General features: G+C 43.2%; 1 protein-coding gene across 1 annotated transcript in view; it reads left to right on the top strand.

Moving 5' to 3' along the window:
* DNAH1 (dynein axonemal heavy chain 1) overlaps nucleotides 1-22,414 on the top strand; it is a 5,225,710-nt gene that overhangs the window by 4,640,438 nt on the left and 562,858 nt on the right. The window contains exon 72 of the mRNA XM_044076389.1: nucleotides 15,446-15,625. Within this exon, the coding sequence (XP_043932324.1) occupies nucleotides 15,446-15,625 (180 nt within the window). The remainder of the gene's footprint in view (nucleotides 1-15,445; nucleotides 15,626-22,414) is intronic.

Genomic DNA, 22,414 nt, shown 5'->3' with positions numbered 1-22,414 from the left:
TGTGGTAAAACAGTTTCTGAAAGGAGTTTTATTTATGAAACCTCCTTCTAAACAGGTTGCTCTTTCTTGGAATCTTAACTTTGTGCTGGAGAAGTTAACTGTCACCTCTTTAACCCGTCCATCAAGCTGATTTAAGGTTCATGACTTAGATTACTGTGCTCATTGTTGCTCTGATATCTGCAGGAAGAGTGTCAGCTGCAAGCTGTCATGGTGGGTGAGCAGGTTCCAGAGATCGGGCAAGAGAGCATTTTCTGTGGTCACTGGACTCCAAAGAGTATTTTTGTTTCTTAGTGGGGGGTTGAGCTCCTGAGACAGAAGCAGTAGTCGAAGGACTGCTCCAACCTTGGAGCCACCAACTAAACTACCTAAAAGATTGGATCTGACATCTTTGGATCTGACTTTGGGGATACTCAAATCTCCTCAGTCTCAGAGTCCTCATTTTTTACCAGAGCCTATTTCCCCACAGCTCCAATCACCTTTTTTACAATAGACTCCAAAGAGAATGTGACATCCTTCTTCTACATCATCCTCTATCAGGTCATCCTGGAGGCTTTCCAAGGCAGATGTGGATAGGATGATGAGGAAGTTCATCATGACTTAGATTCAGATGGGGTATTATAGTCTCCATCTCCAATCAGATCCAGGAGCCTCCAGCCTGTATCTCAGCCAGTTGTATCTTCTTCTCCAGTTCATCTAGCAATTTCAGAGCCCTTGGATCCAAGTATCCCAAGAGTCGACATGTTGGATCTGAAGACAGCTAAGTCGACTCTGACTGCATCCCCGACTTGTTCAGTGCCATTCCCCATAGGACAGAATGAGTCTTAAAGCTGTAGCGCCGGATCCAGGGGTATGCTTTCAACTTTAAGGTTTTTCAGAGCCTTCACTTCCCCTTGGCTCCGTCTAGCTGAAATCTGACTCCTCCCTTAAGACTGGAACCTGAGCAGGGTCAGGGATCGGCAACACATGGAGCTTCAGCTCCAATGAGGAACATGGATTCCCCTCAGAAGTCCTTAACCAAAGACATTGACTTCGATAAAGAGGAGGGGTGCCCAAGGCCTCCACCAAAAGATGTCTCCTTTGGAGACATTCCAGAAATCCTTGGTCAGAAAGTTGGATGGTTTCTGAACCCCCTTCCCAGAAAGAGCCAATGTTCCTGTAAACCTTCAAGTCTAGCCCATCTATGTCTTGGGTAACCCCCCCCCCCCCAGCTGATGACCTTATAGATCTCATGTCTCACCAGGCATGGAAGGAAATGGATACCATGGAACCCATCCCTTGTCGACCTGACAAATTTCTTGTCCCACTCAAAGACAGGCCTCATTGTAGTAAGGGTATTCCTGTGGATGCCATGGTTGTGGTGACGGTCACTAAGAAAGATCTGGCATAACAAAGAGCTCTTCCTTCCATCCCCCTAACAGAGAGTCCAGTGCGATGGACAGGTTTGGAAAGTACATTTATGCCTCAGTGACCTTTGCTTTATGGTCACTTAATTATTTGGCACATTTCACCAGATTGCAGAGAGACCTGATTAAAGAACTTTCCAAGTCTCTTCCTGGGTCCATATCAGCAGAGGAGCAAAAACATCTATCTTCATTGCTGGACACCCTTAAGTCTTTTTCCAATGCATCCATGAGGTTAATCTCTTATGCAGCGGAAGCATTCCTCACAGGTTGCAGGTTCAGGCATAGCCATCAGGAGACTTGCCTGGATGCCCTTATGACTTTGTGGAGCCATTCATGTCTTCTATCATCAGTGCTTCCTTTGATGGATCTCCCTTATTTGGCCCTACAGGAAAAGAAATGCTGTCCAATAGTGAGCAAGATGAAAAGACCTTGTCTGCTGTGGGAATACGTTTTTTATACCCTGCAGAGATCCTTTTCCAGGAATCCACGCAGAGAAAAAAAAAGATGTGATTCTGAAAGTCACAAGGTCCCTTCCAGTCTCATGAGGGGAAACTTCCCCAGAGGTGGTGGGGGGTTCTAATGGAAGTCTCCACCCTTGTGGTAGAGGAGGCCTGCAGAACAAGGATTTCAAAATACCTTCTCAGATAAAACCCTTCCAATGCTCTGAAGGCAGTCGGGGGCGCTTGTCTCTGCATTTAGAAGCCTGGCATCAATAACAAGAGACACTTGGCTGCAAAAAAAATTATATCCAGTGGCTGTTTCATTCCCTTATTGCAAACCCCACCATCCAAACAGAAAAGGCTCCCTGATGTTACACCCAGTCGGTGGGAGTTAGCAGCCTTCAAAATTCAAAAGCTGCTAAACAAAAGAGTCATCCAAGAAGTCCCACCAGACCAGAGAGGATTTGGAATTTACTCAGGGTTCTTATTAGTTCCGAAGAAAACATTGGACCAGAGACCCATTCTGGATCTCACCAATCTAAATTAATTTGTGAAGAATTCCAAGTTCCAAATGGTCACAGTTCAGTCCATTCTACCTTTTCTACAGAAGAATGATTGGATGTGCTCTATCAGTCTCCAGGACATGTACTATCACATCATAATGAACAGACAATCCCAGAGATTCTCGCACTTCTGGCTGGAGGCCAGTCATTACCATTTCAGAGCCCTACCCTTTTGTCTCACCACAGCCACGAGGCTGTTCACCAAATGCATGGCAGTATTAGCAGCTCATTTGAGACTGCTTGGATTCAGAGTGCTTCCTTACCTATATGACTGCCTTATCACTAACCTGACCAGGTGTTTCTTCGAGAAGGCAAGGAACTATTTTCTCCAATTGTTCCAGTCTTTAGGAATCACAGTCATTTATGCCAAGTCCCATCTACAACCAATGCAAGTCTTGGAGTTTATAGGAGCATGCCTGGACATCACTACTCAATTGGCCTTCCATCCTTTAAACTGAGTATAGTCCATAAGATTGCAGGTGACACAGATTCTTTCACACCCTTCTCCCCCAAGTAAAACTAATTCTTCATCCTTAAGGATCAGTGGCGGCTATTACCTCGGTCCTGATGGCTTGGTTCCACATGCATGTTCTTCAGTGGACTGTAGCAGTCCAATGGTCAATTCATCTACAGACTCTATCCTAGCAGATAAAACTTTCTCAGGTTTGTAAGGATTTACTCTCTTGGTGGTACAGTCCAGTGAAGTTTGTTGGGGTGCTCTTTCATTTTTCCACTCCTGGTAGCCACTGTGACCACGAACATGGGTGGGCATTTCTTGGCATGGACAGTCCAAGGCACATGGTCCCCAGAAGAGACCAATCTGAATATCAGTATCCTGGAGATGAGGGTGGTCCACCTATCATTGCAAGCCTTTCAAGACTCTCTTCCTCCAGGTACAATTGCTATCCAAACAGCAAACATGTCGGTAGATTAGTACATCAACAAACTAGGGGAAACCCGGTCCTATCCCCTTTGTTGAGAGACAATGAGAGTATGTCAGTGGGTGATCTTCTCCAACCTGTTTCTAATGGCAATGCATATACTGTGGAAATCCAACATGTTACTAGACAAATTGCATTCTGATGCCTCATGAGTGGTTGCAAATCAATCAGTGGCAGAGTGGAACTTCTGTCTGTGGATCAACCTTGCACCAATCTATTTGCCTCTCCCCACAAGTGCAGCAGGTTCTTTACCCTGATCCACCCTCGGGGAAGGGGTCACCGAGAGATGCCATAGTCCATGATGGTCCTCTGGTCTCCTTTACGCTTATCCGCCTTACCTCTAATCACCAAATTTCTTGAGAAAGCAATTCAGTTGAAGAGGAAGGTTATCCTCATTGCCCCTTTTGGCTTTGTCAAGTGTGGTTTTTCTTCCTGTGGTCTCATCTTCTACATCTGCTCTGGATTCTGGATTCTAGTCCATATCTAATTTTTCACCCGTCAGGAATGACACATCTTGACATTGCAGGCCTCAAGCTGACTGCATGGTTTCTCCAATTTCATTAATGGTTAGACAGCTTAGGCTTTCTTCCCCAGTCTGTCAAATACTGATATCTTCCCAAAAAGACTCCACTAGAAAAATTTATTAGAGTAAATGGAAAAATAATTCTTATTGGGCCTACCAGAGAGATTTAGATCCATTTACGACACCTATTCCTGCTATCCTAGATTCACTTACTTCAGTTTTTCAAGAAGGGGCTAGTTTCTCACTATCAAAGTTCACTTAGCTGCCATTTTTAATTATTATACTGGTGATAAGACTCTCCCCCCCCCCCAGCTTCTTCTAAACTGTGCAAAGCATTCCTTAAAAGTATTTTTCTGCTTAGACCTCCAATTAAAGACCCTACTCCACCCTGGGGTCTTATGCTGTTACTCCAAGGTTTGACTCGGTGTCATTTCAAGCTCTCAGCCAAGTATAATCTCAAGTTTCTCTCATGAAAATCATTTTTTTACTGGTCATTACTTCAGCAAGTCATGTTTCTGAACTCAAAGCACTCTCTTCAAAATCCCCTTACTTGGTTTTCCACAAAGATAGAGTCACTTTACATACAAATCCATCCTTTCTACCCAAAGTAGCGTTAGAGACTAACAACAATCTAGTCGTCAATTTACCTGTGTTCTTCCCTAATTTTTCTAACAAAGGTGAATACATGGTTCATCTCTTAGATGTACATAGACAGCTGCACTTTTATTTCCACAGAACAAAAGCTTTTAGAAAAAACTGATCAGCTGTTTGTCTTCTTTGATCCCAAAAAGTTGGAAAACCAGTCTCTAAAGTTACCTTGGCAAAGCGATTAACAAATTGCATATCATTTGTTTACAGTCTAGATCTGTCTTTGCTCAGACCTCCTAAGGCCAACCCCACTAGATCTATGGCTACTTCTTATGCCTTCTGGTCCAGAGCCGCTACTGATGATATTTGCGCTGCAGCCAGTTGGTCCAATGCCTATACCTTTATTGCTCATTACAAGTTGGATTTGATCTCCAGAGGCAGAGATACCTTTGGTTCTGAGGTACTCCGGAATATCCCAAGGTTCTCATAGATGGGGTCTTTGTACCATACATTGAGGAATAAATGAAAATGACAACATCAGATACAAATGTTATCCACTCACCATAACTATGCGTCTGTGTTGTCCATTGTCATTCTTCGTCAACTACCTCTTCCTCCCCCTGAACTTTCATCTGAGAGTGACCTGGTGGTGATATTGGAACCACTGCTCCATTTTGAGCCCCTGTTTTTCCCCTTTCTTTTCATTTATTTGGCTTTAGTGACCCCTTTTTGTTTATGGGGCAGCAAACTCAATCTGAGGTATTACAGGGCTCTGAGGTATTATTGATAAACAGAGGAGCTTGAGAGTTGGATCCAAGAGTCTAAGTACGGCCAAGCTGGATCTGAGACCCATACATTGAGGGAGAATGAAAATTGACAACACATATGCATAGTCATGGTGAGTATATAACTTTTATTTTTCAACAGAGAACCTAAAAAACAGAAATGATTCTGCATACTTTGGACATGTATAGGCAGTTTTAGTGCTGTCTTGACAGAAGTAAAACCTTTAGAAATGCTAATCAGCTATTTATTTCTTCTCAAGGGATAAGAAAACAAGGGATAAAAAAGGGATACCCTGTGTCTAAACAGACAATTTCCACATGATTGTCCTCAACTATTACTTGTTGTTATTCCACCCAGAGCAATACCTTCCAGGCAGTATCAAGGCAGACTAGGCCTTTGTCTTCTTCAATGGTATACTGGAAAGGGGTGGACTCTAGAAGCATTTTAGAGCCAGCTACATGGTCCTCTTTACATATGTTTGCAAAACATTATAAACTGGAGTCCTTTTCGAGGTCCAGGCTATCCTTCTTTCTTCATGGTTGAATAGTCCTTGGTAATCAATCAAAACAGCCTAAAGGCTACTGCAGCAGTGGGAATGATGAACATGATGCAGTTGTGTAAGTTGTACTTATCGTAAAAGTAAATGATCAAATTCCTCACAGCTGCTTTAGCTGCACCCCTCTCCATCCCCCTACTCTTGCACTTAGTTATAGTTGGCATATAAAGTAGGGTCATGTTTATTATTAATTTATATGTTTCCTAATTATTATTGGTTGGTTGATTCTGGATTGTTAAGCTTTCCTCTACTTGTGTGGGCAAGAAACTCCTGAAGAATTCTACACTCTGATTGCTGATGCCCCTCCTTGGGATTAGTCGTCAGCAGTCAAGAGTGAAGGTGTGGGAGGAGCCAGACTTTTTGAAGCTGTCCAATTATTATTGTTTCATATAGTAATAACCCATGGCTGGGTGTGGGTAATGATGCATTTACCCACGGTTAATGTGGTTTGGTCAAACAAAGCCAACTGTGGGTAAATCCAGCATTATCCACACCCAGCCATAGGTTAATGCTATTATACAATGACATTATTTAAGAAAAAAGTTACTTATTTTCTTAAATAATGTCTTTGTATATTGGTGCCATGCTACTCTTCCTCTTTTTTCCACATAGCATGGGGCTTTCTTGATCTACTGTGCATGCGTATGGGACTTCCGCTTCACAGTACATCATTGCTTTAGAAAGGAAGAAATGGAGAAAGAAAGATCTCCTTTGCCTTTTTTTTTTAAATAAAATAAAATTTGAAGTCAGGAACTCTTTAGACATATGAGAGAGACAGGGCAGAGAAAATACAAGCACAATCAGGTACGTTTATTTAGTTTTGCATAACGTTCCTGATCTTCCTTGTATTTTCACTGTCCTGTCTCTCTCATACCTGTTTGGATTTTGAAGTTTATTTCATTTTTGTTTTTAATTAAGAAAACTGGAAAGGAGCATAATGTATTAACAGACGAAAGTCCGGGCAACTGGACTTTTTTCTATTGGTACATGCTCGATTTTACAATGGGCATGCTGGTTGGGCTGACCAATCAGCTTGCTCATTTTTGAATGTTAATGCCAGTCATTGTATAATATACAGGAAATAATCCACAAAGCCTAAAGGTTACTGCAGCAATGAGAAAACCGAACATCTATTGGTATGGGTAAGTGCATCTTACACAGCTGTACTTTCCCTGGAAGTCAGTGGTAATGATCATAATTGCTGATACATTATTTTAGCAGCCATAGTTAACATCATAGTTGCTTAAATGATTTAAAAAACTGCACCTGTAGCAAGGAGCCAATAGAGCTTTTTTCTAAAGTTTGTGAGGGGAAAATAGGAAAGTATTCCTGTGCAGAAAAAGGAGGTCTGTCTAGAGCTGTAGAGCTATACTTTTTTTTTGCTCATCCTCAGTGGTTGAGAGGGAACAAACTGGTAGATTGTCCAGGGTACCTACTGCTCCAGGTTCAACTCTGTGATGGTGGAGCTGCACATTTTATAGGGGGTATTTAGCTGCACAGAAAAACAGGTAGTGCTTCCTCTTTCAGTGAGGTTGATGTGCACCCTCGAAGGTAGAAGCTGGGATGTGGATCTGTGATGGGGTGTATAGGGGTGTGGGAGGCTTACCTCCCCAAAAATATTGTAGAATGGTATATAGTTGTCTTTGGTAAGAGTTAATGTGTGTGTTTTCTAAATCTTTACCGAAAATAATGTACCTAAAAGTCAAGTACAAATCTCTTCTTGTGCCTTTCAGTTTCTTAAGCTTGGATTAATTTTGTTTTTAATCCTTGTTGAAAATCATGCACCTGGAATTAAAGTTTGATTATCTTTTTGTGTCTATCTGTTTCTTATGCTTGACTTCTCGTGGTGGTAGTTTATGTGTAACAACTGGTATGTGTAGTAAATCCTTTTAGGATGCTATGCTTTTCTTTTTTGGTTTTGTATAAATTTAAGCACTTGTCAATGTTAAGTTGTCAATCTCGCCTTCATTCTTGCTTGATGGGTTCGGAGCCGATCCTCGGCTCCGACTCGGCACTTGCTAAGCTCGAGAGTCACTTTTACCAGCTCGAGGCAGCCCCATATCCCATGATGCAAGGCGGTAAGTACCCAGATCTCGTTTGCCGCTTCGCTGATGAGGTCCTCCTTTTACCAGCTCCTGGTAAGTGATTTGCTACTTTGCTATTTTAGCCCCCTTTAACAAAAAAACCCTTTATTATTAGTTTTAATTTAGTTTTAAACAGTTTCTGACAGAAAATTCCCTGTCTCTTCTTATTTTTTTAGTCAGACTTTTACCCATCCCATCCCCCCCCTGTTAGGGTGTGTGTGTGTGTTTCTAGTTATACCTTTTGGTATATTTAATTTAAATTCTTTGACTGGTGTGTGTGCTTGTGTTACACCATGTCCAAAGAAAGGGTCTCAGGCTTTAAGAAGTGTGACTCGTGCTGTCAGAAGATGTCTCTGACAGACGGTCACACTTCTTGCCTGTATTGCCTGGGGCCTCTTCACCTGCAGGACTCCTGTGCTATATGTCATTCTTTCAGCCAGAGAGTCCTGCAGGAAAGAAGAAATAAGTTAATACTGAGGGGCCTTCTTAAGCCGGAGGGCTCTCCGCTAAGTCGGCTCCATCCAAGACTGCCAAGTCTTCCAAGGCCCAGGCTTCTGTGTCAAAGCCTGCGGCCTCGGCTCCGACTCGTTCTGAGTCGAGATCGGCTCGGCTGGAGCCGATTCTGATTAACAGCCTTCGGCACCGATGGCTATCGGTGCCGATTCTGCATCGACCACTTCGGTCGGCTCCGATCGGTTCCGACCACCATGTGGCTCAGGCATCAGTGTCGGCTCCGATCGGCTCCGACACCGTTACTTTTGTGGCTGTATCGGCTCCGGCTGGAGCCGATGCATCGAGGCTACCTGTCGGCTCCGATAAGTTGTCGGCTTCGACAGGTTCAATAGTTTCATCGGTTCCGATGGCTCCTTCGAGGAAGAGGTCTAGGTCTCCTTCCTTGGAGCCGATACTTTCGGCTCTGACTTCACCTCTCCTCTCGGAACGGAGCCATCGGAGCCGATCTTCAAGGTCATCCAGGCTTTCTGACCATGATTTAGAGAGAGTGGTCAGTAGATTACTTAAGTCACAGGCACTGGCCCAAATGTTACATAGTCCGTCTCAACAGACGACTATTGGTCCACACCCCGTTGCAGTTCCTGCTCCAACTCTACACCAGAGCTTGGAGTTGGAGTCTTCGAATGGTTACTGCTACGGCTGAGGGACAGATACCCCCTTCTGTTCCTTCAGCCTCTACTCTTATCTCCTCTTCGAGACCTTCCTTAGAGGGATTCGGTGGTCGGGCTTCCATGGTCTCCTCTGAGTAGGTGAGTGGCATCGGACCCTTGTCCGAACCCGCTCTTCCCCTTGGAGCCTCGGCCTTGGCGAGCTCGGCTCCGACATCTGCCTCGGAGACTTCCCTTTCGGTGGTCCCTGGAGTTCCTAGCTCTTGAACGGGTTCTCTCGGACCTGCCTGGGAGGGGAGCATTAGAGGTGATGAAGAGTGTGCTGGCCACTGGTATCAGCCAGCAGTCTGTTCCCTTAGCTCCTCCCTCTATAGTGCCTGTTGACATCTCTGCCACTTCTCTTGCTACAGGACCCAGAGATCCTCCGCCTCAGGTTTCCCCATTGGGAATATCCCCTCTTCCGAGGATTCTCCTGATGTTTCGGGAGATCCTCCTAGGAAGAGGACTTGTAAGAGGAAACATGTAGACTCCCCTGAGTCTATCACTTCAGATACTGACTTTGATGAGTCAGAGGGATCCCCAAGATCCCCCTCTGAGGATGTCTCCTTCTCAGACATCCTAGAACTCCTTAGACAGAGGGGAAACTGGCCCACCAATAATCCCTCTGAGGATGAGTCAGTATACCTAGAGGCGTTTGGATCTCGGCCCTCCACCTCCTGGGTGTCTCCGCCTTTCGACCCCCTTATGCAGGTTATTGCCCGAAAGGCATGGGCTGCTCCTGACTCTGTAGAGCCAGTCCCTAGGAGGCCTTCAAAATTTATTACTGCCCTGTGTGATAAGCAATTCCTCACTAAGGGTGTCCCCGCTGATGCCATGGTGCTGGCTGCTGCCACCAAAAAGGAACTTGCAGATCCTTCCGTACCCGTCCATCCTCCTAATAAGGACTCTAGGACCATGGATAGGTACGGTAAGTGGATGTTTTCCTCAGCGACCTTTGCTATGCGTTCGCTGAATTACCTATGTCACTTCACCAGACTCCAAAGGGATATCCTTAAGGAGCTAGGTGATGTTGTACAGGATCCTACAGCTGCAGGAGCTCAGGAAAAAATTGCTTCGCAGCTAGGAACCCATAATTCCATTGCAAACTCCTCCATGCGGCTAATATCATATGCTGCTGATGGAGCGAGTAGGGCCGCAGGTACAGGTGTGGCTCTTAGACGCCAAGCCTGGATGCGGCTATGTGACTTTGCAGATCCCTTTAAGGCATCCTTCACAAATTCTCCCTTTGATGGGTCAGCGTTGTTTGGCCCTCAAGTGAAGGAAACTCTGACCAGGTGTGAGCAGGACGGCAAGACTCTTTCTGCCGTAGGAGTCCGTTTTTCCACCCCTTCTAGACCTTACCCCAAAGGACAGAAAGGTGGCAAAATGTGGTTCCGTAAATCCCAAGGAGTCACGCCGGATTCACGTGGTCAGTTTACCCCTAGAGGCAGAGGGGGTAACAACAACAGACGCCGCTCTAGAGGCAGAGGGGGTCCAAAAAACCAGGGAAACAGAGAGCCTCTCTCTGACAAGCCCTTTCAGCATCCCTGAGATGTTGCCCGGCTGTCCATCCTTGGAGGCAGTCGGGGGAAGACTATCGCTGTACCCAGAAGCCTGGCATTCCCTCACTCAAGACAGATGGGTACAGTCGATCATATCCGAGGGTTACAAAATTCCTTTCGAGGAAAGTCCTTTTTATCACTCAAATTCCCTTCCAGATGTACCACCCGGTCTAAGGGAAATTGCAGAGTTAGAAGTCTTAAAACTTCTGCAAAAAAGAGCCATTCAGCCAGTCACAACAGATCATTCAGAGCCCGGAATCTACTCAAGGTTCTTTTTGGTCCCCAAAAAGACGGGAGACTGGAGACCAATATTGGATCTCAGCAGACTCAACAAGTCTGTGAGGAAGACAAGATTCCGAATGGTCACTCTTCAGTCAATTCTGCCCTTCTTACAGAAGGACAACTGGATGTGCTCAATAGATCTTCAGGATGCGTACTATCACATCAAAATTCACAGACGCGCCAGGAGATTTCTCCGCTTTCGGCTGGGGTCCAGTCATTTTCAGTTCAGAGCCCTGCCCTTTGGTCTCACTACAGCCCCCAGAGTGTTCACCAAATGCATGGCAGTGGTCACGGCTCACCTGAGACGTCAAGGATTCCAGGTGTTTCCGTATCTCGACGACTGGCTCCTTTCAGCCACCACCAGGCATCAGCTTATTCAAGCCAGGGATTACACAATAAAGCTTTGTACTCTTTTGGGCATCTCGATAAACTTCGAAAAATCATCCTTATCGCCCTGCCAGTCTATTACTTTCATAGGCGCAAACTTAAACACTGTTCGGATGTCAGCTACCCTTACAGATCAAAGAGTTTCAGACATTCAAAGTCATGTCAGGATCATTCTAGCCAACAAGAAAGTACAGGCCAGAATGGTTCTAAAGGTATTAGGCCTCATGGCTGCGGCCATTACTCTTCTTCCCCTGGCTCGCTTCTACATGCGCCTTCTTCAGTGGATGTTGTTCACACAGTGGTCGTACCAACAACTTCCAATGCGTCACCAGATTCTGGTGACACAGACTTGCAAAGATCATCTTGCTTGGTGGATCACATCTCCCCAGGTTCACCAAGGCAGAAACTTTGTACCCCCATCCCCGGTAGCCACTGCCACCACAGATGCCTCCCTGATCGGGTGGGGGGGTCATTATCAGGGCAAGATGGTTCATGGGACGTGGCAGCCGTTCGAGTACCACCTGCACATAAATGTCCTGGAGATGAGAGCAGTGCTTTTAACGTTGCAAGCCCTCAACGACTTTCTTCCCGTAGGGACAATTGCAGTCCACACAGACAACATGTCTGTAGTTTGGTATATCAACAAACAGGGCGGAACCAAGTCCTACCCCTTGTGTCGAGAAGCGCTCAGGCTATGGCAATGGGCAATCTCCTCTCATCGGTTTCTGGTAGTAACGCATATCCCTGGGAAAACCAACATTGTAGCGGACAGATTGAGCAGAGCTATTCTCATGCCTCACGAGTGGTCTCTCAAGCAATCTACAGCGGAAGAGATTTTTCTGGAATGGGGTCATCCATGTTGCGATCTTTTTGCTACTCCCCAAAACAGCAAATGCCCAGACTTCTTCTCTCTCTTCCCTCTTCCAGGCCATCCCCCCAGAGACGCTCTGACCAAGGATTGGCCCCAGGGACTTCTTTATGCCTTCCCTCCATTTCCTCTGATCCCTCAAGTTATCCAGAAAGCTACCATTTTGAGAGCCAAATTGATTCTCATTGCCCCTTACTGGCCTCGACAAGTTTGGTTCCCGTTCCTCCATCGTCACCTTTTGGTGCAGCCGTGGCATCTGGACCCAGTGCCAGATCTTCTGATTCACCAATCCGGTCAGCTGCACCGGTCTATCCCTTCTCTCAACCTCACAGCATGGTTGCTCCACTTCCTTCCTTAGCCAGGCTTCCTTTGATCTCTAACCCAGTTAGAGACATCATAGTAGCTTCTTTAAAATCCTCTACCAGGAGGATTTATACAAGCAAATGGAAACATTTCTCTTATTGGGCTAAGGGCAAGAATATTGATCCTTTCACTGCCCCTGTTCAGGCAGTCCTGGACTTCTTAGCAGAGATTTTTCATGCAGGCTCCTCTTCTTCCACAGTCAGAGTTCAATTGGCTGCTATCTCGAACTTTCATGTCGGGATCACAGATCACAATATTATGTCCCATAGGCTCTGCAGGGCCTTCTTGAAAGGAATTTTCCTACTAAAGCCTCCAATCAGGAATCCTCCTCCTCAGTGGGATCTAAATTTAGTGCTGACATCCTTGATTCTTCCCCCCTTCGAGCCAGCTGTTTCTTGTTCCCTGAAATTTCTTTCTTGGAAAACTTTATTCCTAGTGGCTATTACATCGGCCAGGAGGGTGTCTGAACTTCATGCTCTGTCGGTTCGACCCCCCTATTTGGTTTTTCACAAAGACAGAGTATCTTTGAGAACTAATCCGACCTTTTTGCCTAAGGTCGCTTCAAAGACCAATTTGAATCAATCCATTGATCTTCCTGTATTTTTCCCAAACTATTCAGACAGAGCCGAACAAAAACTACATTATCTTGATGTCCACCGTCAACTCAGATATTATTTGGACAGAACAAAAAATTTAGGAAATCTGATCAACTTTTTGTTTCCTATGCGGATAATAAGAAAGGCCTTCCTGTTTCTAAAGTGACCTTGTCTAGATGGCTTTCTTCGGTCATCTCTGAAATTTATCTGCTCAGGGGAAAACAGCTGTGCTCAAAACCTAAAGCACATTCAACTAGGAGCTTAGCTACTTCTACAGCCTTTCAAGCTAGACTTCCTTTAGACACTATTTGTGCAGCGGCCACTTGGGCCACTCCTCACACTTTTGTTTCCCATTACAAATTGGACTTGGCCTCCAGGGACAGAGCCAGTTTTGGCTCTACAGTCCTCAAGAGTCTGTTCCATTGAGCCACCCAGGATAGAGGTGCTAGGGACGCGGTCCCATCAAGCAAGAATGAAGGCGAGATTGACAACTTAACATTAAGAAGTTATGTACCTACCATAACGTTCCATGTTAGTTGTCTTCTCTCGCCTTCTTTCTTGCGACCCTCCCTCCTTCCCCCAGGCCTGGACAGACCTTTTTTATAAGAAATTATTATGCTGAAGACCATTCAGACCTGGTCCTTCTTCCATCCTGTAAGTTTTCTTTCTTCCTTTTGGAAGTGTTTTATGCTTGGTGCTATTGCCCTTTGCCATCAAACGAGATCTGGGTACTTACCGCCTTGCATCATGGGATATGGGGCTGCCTCGAGCTGGTAAAAGTGACTCTCGAGCTTAGCAAGTGCCGAGTCGGAGCCGAGGATCGCCTCCGAACCCATCAAGCAAGAAAGAAGGCGAGAGAAGACAACTAACATGGAACGTTATGGTAGGTACATAACTTCTTATTTTGTTGGATTGTGTTCAAAAGTTCATGAATCATGATACAGGGATTTAGTATTTCAAAGGAGAACCATTTTCAAATGTTTTAGTTAAGCAGTTTGCATGTTAAGTATTTTCAGTTATACTGGTTGTGTATTTTTAGATCCACGGTGTAGAAAGATAAAACCCTGACTATGGCCGAGATGATCTGTTATCGAATATTGATCCAGGTACTGAGGGAGCTGATGAGGGGAGATGGAAGTGGGCTACTGAGGTTAGCTTGCCTATCTTGAGGTGGGCAAGGTGGATCAACTTGCTGCTGTACTGGCCTTTAACAGAGGCAGAGTTCAAGTGCAGCATCAGTATTGGTCATGAAATATGCATAAACATACCAAGTAATGCAGAGCACTGTATCTGGAGATTAACACGTGAGGAAGTGTGTGTGTGTGTGTGTGTGTGTGTGTGTGTGTGTGTGTGTGTGTGTGTGTGTGTGTGTGTGTGTGTGTGTTTGTGTGTGTTTGTGTGTGTGTGTATGTCCCAGATTGATATTGCTCACTACACATTGAGCAGCATGCATGCCAGATCGACAGTGGGTAAACTCCTTCTCCCCTAATCAATGGTGATTGATGGAAAGAACTCCTGTCATGGCTGTCAGGATGACAATCTTTCCACTCTGCTTTTACCCACTCAGGAATGAATGGCCTAAAGTCATCTCTAGGGGCTGATGGCTGGTAGGCATGAGGGAGATAGCAGTAAAATAAAACATTTTAAGAATCATATTGTTTGTATCTTAAGTGATAAGTGGTTCATTCTTCATGAGATATACCCTGGGATTCATTAACACCTACACTAAGTGTACACCTTTCAAAGTGAACAGGCAACACAAGTATAACTTACACCTTCTTCCTTCTAATTTTAGTTTTCCTACTGATTTTCTTGCAGCCTTAAATATCAAGGGGGGATTTATAAAGGTTGCCACAAAGTGTGGACTATATGTACATTTATTGTAATCTTTCTGAGTAACTAGAAATTACAAAGAAAGTGGTACAGATATTCTTGAATACAGATAGTATACCCTTAATATAGACATTAATGAATCTGGGTGATGATGTTGTGACATCAAATGATATTTTGTGTGTGGTGAGAATAATAATTCTAAGAGGCAAAGGGTTGAGAATAATTGACATCAGTGGAGTTCAATTTGGTAATTAAGAAATGAAAAAAATGCCACTGGTGCAGATGCACTGTGTTCTATGCAGTTGTGATGATGAATATGTCACTAGATTAGTCACCTAAAAATGTGAAGCTAATTACTGCTGTCAAGTACTTTGGCACTATCCTAGCAAGGATGATGCTATTATTCTGAATATGTATATGCAGAGGTCTTACTTCAAGCTAATTTCTTTTTCTGGTATTTAGTTTGGACAGTAACATTTGTGTAATTTGTTTTCCTTGCATTGCTTTTAGGTGCCAGAACTGAAGTCACTGCTGCTTTCATTATGCTTTTTCCATGGAAATGTCCTGGAGCGTAGGAAGTTTGGCCCACTTGGGTTCAATATACCTTATGAATTCACAGATGGAGACCTACGTATATGTGTTAGTCAGCTGAAGATGTTCCTGGACGAATATGCTGAGATCCCATACAAGGTGCTCTACTTACTAATAATGATATGTAAACAGTATCAGATATTAAATTTAGGTATGTAATATGTATAGAAGAACACCAACAAAAAGGAATTTACATTTGTGGGTGTAACATGCATATTGTTAAACACAAGTATGTGATTTATTTAGATTATATTATGTCAAAGTACTTTACATAAGTAAATCAGCAAACTAGACGGGGCACAGTCAGTAAGAGGATGCAACAAAAAATGTAGTGAAGGTCATTAACGGGCAGGCTGGGATGGCTTTAGAGAAGTAGTGGGCCAAAAAACTGAGGGATGGGTAATGGAAATTTTTTGTACCTGTTATAAAAGAAAGGAGTCTGCAGGATAGTGCAGAGGACATATTTGAGAATGCTAGCTGGCTAAGTAAAAATACTGCATGCATTATTCTTCTTTGCATTTACATGAAGCTATGATGCAGAGTTCCAGCACTGACAGGTGAAACAGGCATGAATGGTAACAAATGGACAAACAGGAATTAAGAAGATGAAAATTAAAAAACTATTTTTTTATAGAGCATTCAGAGCTTTCTCAGTGGAGCACTTAGCTCTTACACTCCAGCAGCTGGATATCTGATTTACCTGCTTGTAGTAACAGGCAAAGGTTAGGTCTGTTCTCTCTATTTTACTGTCTACTCATAGTTCTGTAAAAAGTTTATGGTAGGAGAAGACTTGAAGGAGGCTCTTTCAGTACCTGCAGTACATATTAAAATGACTTCCAAAACTGGAACCTTCCAATTTCTCAAATTAAAATCCACCCCTAGATAGTAGCTTCAGAAGCCTAGGGAGAGCCCAAGTTCTCAGTTTTAACTGTATGCGTCTCCAGAATGCCTGTGCTTCTTCTGCTCCTTTTATAGTTGTTTTTCTGTCTGTCTCTCAGGTTGGAACATCCAGGGGTATTGTAGTGGGGCAAATGCCAATTTCTTCTCTGTCTAGTCATTATAGGAGGCAGATGTCTAATACCTGTTCCCCAAAATCTGTTCAAGGCATCTCCTGCTTTATTTATTAATTTTCAAAAGACTGCTCTAGAGTATTTTTACTTGATGCAGAAAGCTGCACATTTTTTTTCAAAACTAAATCTAAGCCCTCTAATGCTGAAACTGATCCTTCAAAAAAGAGAATTCCCTCTGATTCTGAAGAAAATGAAAAGATAAATTTACATAGTGCTACACAGAATTGTACACAGCGAGTTATAATACACAATATGACAATAATAGTGAAGATCTTTTATCTAGTTCTTTTACTAAAGAAACCCTTAATTTTAAAACCACTTTAAATGAGACCTGCAACAACTGTAGAGGTCGCAGAAGTACCTCACAAAGAGGATCCTAGGCCTTAAACACTTGTCCTATATGGACAGACTCAAAAAACTCCCTCCAACTATTCTCTGTCTCATATCGCCTACTTAGAGGCGATCTCTGCTTGACTTACAAAACCATGTCTGACCCAGCTCTGTTAGAAATGCTACATCTAAGGAAATCCCAATCTCTCCACACCACACACTCCAGAGACCTCAACCTCATTACCACAATTAACAGAACATGCTGGAGGGACAGGTTCATAACCCAGAGACTGCCCATGCTATTGAACAGACTTCCCATACATGTCAAGCAGAGCACCTCGCTGACCCTCTTCAAGAGAAATCTTGATGAGTGGATGGGAAACAGAAAATTCACCTCACTGATAACTTCAGTGGCTCTACTCAACAGAGGCACTGGGAACAAAGATTGGGTGTCCCTATGCCAGGGTAATCCTATGGCTAGGCTTATAAAGGCCCCAGGGCTATTAGCCTAGTACACACCTATGAACCTATGAACCTAAATAAAGAAGTTTTCCTTTCCCCAAAACAAGATTTGTTTAACTTTTAAGGATCTTCCAGACAATGGCATTAACCATATCATCTTCTGTTAAGTCTTATGAAATATTTTAAATTAGACTACCATAGATCCTGTTTCTCATGTCAAAATCTCCCCAAAATGGACTGTTTTTGTAAGAGAATTTCTTCTCTAGTTCAGCTGTTTATATACCATCTTGATGGCTGTCCAAAGTTACTGTTAAACTGGTGGCTCAAAAAAGTCTAGTCTTACTCTAGCATGTAGGATATTTGCAACATTTAAAGAAGGTAAGGTGTTGAACGTTTACTAGGAAAAATGTATATCTGCCATGCTAGTGATTAGAACATTAAATTAATTAAGTATATTTAGTATTAAACTTACATGGCACACTCATGCTGATATTTTACACTAGACTGCTGATTTGACTCAGAAATAAGCAAATGTTTCACTGAGAGAAAAAATATCTAAATTAACCTAAATTACTGATAAGATGGGTTCATGAATGGCCATGGGTTTGTGTGACTGCAGAATACCTGATCCTGTTCATTTTGTCCCTCCAGTCTAACTGATGGGTCATTGAGTAACTTGTCAGATCCAGTTTGGAATGGCAAATGCTCCACCCTTGGCCCTCAGTCTTCTTTAAACTTGTCCCGCCCATAATCCCCTGCTGCAACTAATCTCCTCAGATGTCATTTGCTACCTTAACAAATGGACAAACTTTGTGGTTGTGCTAAGTGCTCCACCTTAATTTATATTTTACTAAGACTGTTTCTATATTTTGTTTACATTTTTTTTAAATTAAGATCTCATAGTTATTCAGGTTGTGTTCCTTTTCTAATACTTTAATATATTTTAACATAATATTTCTTAATTTTCTGCTATCTCTTGCATCTGGTTTGTGGGAGGCCTGTTGCTTTCTGTAATTTAGCTATTCTTAGACTTTCACAGTGTTCTGTTTGTGTAGATAACATTTCTATGATTATTTGTTTATATTCTTGTGCCTTTTGGCTTTTCCCGGTTAGGGTTCGCCACAGCGGAACTCCAGTCAGCTAATGATTGGCAGTAGATTTTTATGTGCCGAGTTGCCGGCCCTGACGCACAACCTTCAATGAAGGTATGCCCATTCACGCATGTCTCCACACAGAAGACGCTCTAGCTGAGAATTGAACAGGACATCTTACTGTGAGGCGACAATGCTACCGCAGTACCACCACCTCGATTATTTGCTTATAGTATTATTCTATTTTTCTGTATAGTATTATTGGAGTTGTTCTTTCAAGTTTATGGATAAATCAGATAAATGTTTAAAAAAAATGTGCCAAACCTAAGCACAAGATTCCACCCCAAAACTCCAAAGAGCTTCATGTGGTGTGCTTGGGGCTGACACACCTTATAGCTGATTGCTCCATTCCCATGGTTTTTATCCCTTGCTCTATTTCCGAGTGTAGGAATAAGTTGATTGTAAAAAGGTTGCTTCTTCCAGAGTAGTCAGTGGATAAATCTGGGAAAAAAGACAGAAAAAATGAAAGGGAAAAGATAAGATGAGAGAGAATTAAATGGTTCTAGAAGCCAGAAAGTGTATAGCAGATGATGCTGGCCTTTCTGTACCTCCCAAAGTGCCAAGATTGGAGTCAGCTTCAGTGTAAACAGCAGAAAAGATTTATTAATATCAACTCCTTCATTTCAGGAATCTATTCTGATTCCAGACAGGTCACCCAAGAAGCAAGTCAGCCAATCATTTTCCAATAGGGAGCTTCCTCATTTTGTTTTCAGGCCCCTGTTCTTCTCCTTTCAGTCCTTCAGGAGTGCTTCAGATCTGGATTGGGAATATATGAGAGCTTTTTTGAAATCTCAAATCGGGATGTGTGTTATCCCCTCCCCTCCCCTAAGTTTCATGTGCAGATCAGGCTGGCCTCTCCTCTCCTATTTTGGCTCTTTCTGTGATCCTGGTTTTGGCACCAGTGGTTTTGAAGCCAAGATATTTCCCAGAACCTGGTGCATAGCTTCATGTGCCCCTTTGACATTGGAGCAGTAGCTTTTGTATCTAAGTCACTTATCACCACAATCCTCAACTCTGAGTCTCAGGCCTACCTCTTAATGCCAAGTCTTTGGCACCAACACATTTTGGTAGTCTTTTTCCAGTTTGGAGTCTTCAGCCTTTGAAGCATCAGTACCAAACTCCTCCTTGAGCCCCTCCAGTCTGTTAGATTCTGAGTGTCCTACTTTAGTTCTACTCACATCCACCTTGGGAGGGACAGGCATGGTGCTGGGTAAGATGGTCTTTAGTTCCTTCTCACCTGGGGTCATCCTTCAAGGTCAATGAGAGGATGATTACCTCTCCCCTCCATAGCACTGGTGCAGGCTTCAATGGTGTTGGCTCTTCCTTTTGACAGCCTTCAAGATCTGTATCATCTTGTTCATCATATCACCCAGGGTCATAACAGAGAAGATAGCCTCAAAAAGGCTGCTCCCCCTTCTGTATTCCCATAACAAGGTTGTGCAACATGAGGCACTTTGCCTCTCCTTCTGAATCTTTCTCCTAGGACACTGATTTAAATGATCAAGAGGGCTCCCCCAGTCACGTACAAAAGATGTCTTATTTTGCAAGATCCTAGAATTAATGCAACAAAAGGCACCTTAGCACACAGAGCAACCCTTTCCAGAAAGAAATGTTTGGGGCCTATTTCTCTGTACTGTCTACTTTCTGGGTTGTCCCTCCTTCTGACCATCTTCTGGAGGTAGTCACCAAGAGGATATGGCAGGAACCTGATTCTGCTGAGGCCATTCAAAAGAAGCCTCACAAGATTCTCAGGCCACCAAAGGATAGTCAGTTTTGGTTTGAGGGTCCCATTGCAGACTCTATGATCGTAGCATCCATCACCAAAGGAGAGCTGTATGATGATACAAGTATTGTCCTTCCACCTAACAAGGAGTCTAGAGCAGTGGACTGAATGGGAAAGGGTGTATATGCCTTGACTACTTTTGCCCTGAGAGCAATGAATTATGCTACTCAGATGAACCATTTCCAAAAGGATCCAAATGTAAGAAAAACAGAATATGCAGAATATGCTACCACAGCAAAATGTATTTATTAAAACTCCAGCACACTAAAAACAACAAAAGATGAACACTTTCAGCTTTTCTTGAAGAAACTAAATGGATTGTTGACATGAGGGCAGATAAGGACTTAATGAAGTGTTACCCATGAAACCCATTCTGAGAAGGCGTCAGCTTAGATGATGAAACTGCTTGGGCACGCCTCCCTTTTTGCCTTTGTGAAGTGAAATCTGCATAGGAAATTATGTCAGTGATGATGCAACTTCCATAGGAAATGATGTTAGTGATGATGCATTTTGAATTTTATTGGATGATTGTAGTATTTAACTGAGCATTAGATTTGTAAATGCAGATCTGAAGAAGGCGAAAAGCCGAAAGCGCTCATCTTTTGTTGTTTTTAGTGCACTGGAGTTTTAAAAAATAAATATGTTTTGCCGTGGTATCATCTTCTGTTTTTCTTACACTTGATTAATTTTTTAGGAGTGATTTTGCTGGCTTACTTGGATTCATTTGTTCATTTCTAAATTGATCTAGCAGAACAGGCTTTAATCTCTTTGAAGAAACTGCCCATGCCAGAATATAGGACGTCACTGGGCACTATGTTAAGTATCACCAGCCTCTTCATATGGCTCATCCATAATGCAGTTGAAGGAGTGGATTGTGCTGTGGGTATAAGTATTACAATGAGGCATCTTGCGTGGCTTCGTCTTTGTGACTTTGCATATAACTTTAAGGCAACATATTATAGTGGTTCAGACACGTGCAGAAAAGCAAAATACAATCTGGTGAAGAAGATTTGGGACAGACTGGAAGAAGGTAAGAGGAAACAAGGATATCCAGCAAAGAGGCGGATGGATTGTGTGAAAGAAGATCTGTAAAAGTCAGGCATGAGTGTCGAAGAAGGCAGGACTGTGGCATTGCATCAAGAGAGAGATAGTGACAGTTAACATGATACCCTGACCCCATGTAGAAAATGGGAAAAAGGGGGCTTATGATGATGATGATTTAAGGCATCCTTCACAAATGTCCTTGTGCTGGTACTTTTTTTGACGACAAGTGAAAGAAAATCTGCTGAAGTGTGAATAAGAAGGCAAAATACTGTCTGCCTTTTGTGTTAAGTTTGAGACCCCTCAAAGATCCTTCAACAGGAATCAGAAGAGGTCCAAATCTTTATGGTTCAGAAAACCCTTGCATCATTCCTTTGACTCCACTTCAGATAAGGGAGGACGTGGCAGATGTGTCCCCCTCAGTGGATGCCAACCTAGCATCAGTGGATGCCAACCTAGCGTTTGAGAAGGTCCTCAAAACCAGGGATACAGGGATCTATTTTTAGTTAAACAATGCCAGTATCCCTGAAGGGTTTCCCCACTTCTCCCTCTTGATGCAGTTAGACTGTCACTTAAACGGGAGTAAGATCTCACAATTTAACCCAAAAAACACAACAGGAACACACACTGTAATATGGGACTGGACTGTATACTTCTGTCATCCCTAATGTAACTCCTTATTACACACTTCAGAGCAATGTTTCCCAGTTTAAAACCTCTGATACATTCACACTCAAAGTAAATTTAAATCTCACACATCCAAACACTTCTGGGAAAGCCTGATACAGATTTCCAGTGGTGTCCCTTCCCCAAAATAGTATGGTAATGCTGCCACCAATCAGAGTGTCTTCATGCCCTTCTGAAGGGATGTCCAATTATGAAAATTAAATATCAAAATAAATGATAGCTATGACCAGAAGCGACCAGGCCTTCAAGGTGACCTGGGGAGTATCAAACAGGTATAAGCACTGTGTAATCTATGAAGAAAAACACTGATATCCAGCCACAATGTAATGCAATGGAAAACATTTAATAAGTAAAATGATTACAA

This window comes from Protopterus annectens, chromosome 7.part0 (genome assembly GCF_019279795.1).
Source record: "Protopterus annectens isolate FY-2018-M chromosome 7.part0, PAN1.0, whole genome shotgun sequence".
NCBI classification, from domain to species: domain Eukaryota; kingdom Metazoa; phylum Chordata; order Ceratodontiformes; family Protopteridae; genus Protopterus; species Protopterus annectens.
This window is presented reverse-complemented; position numbering and strand designations above follow the sequence as displayed.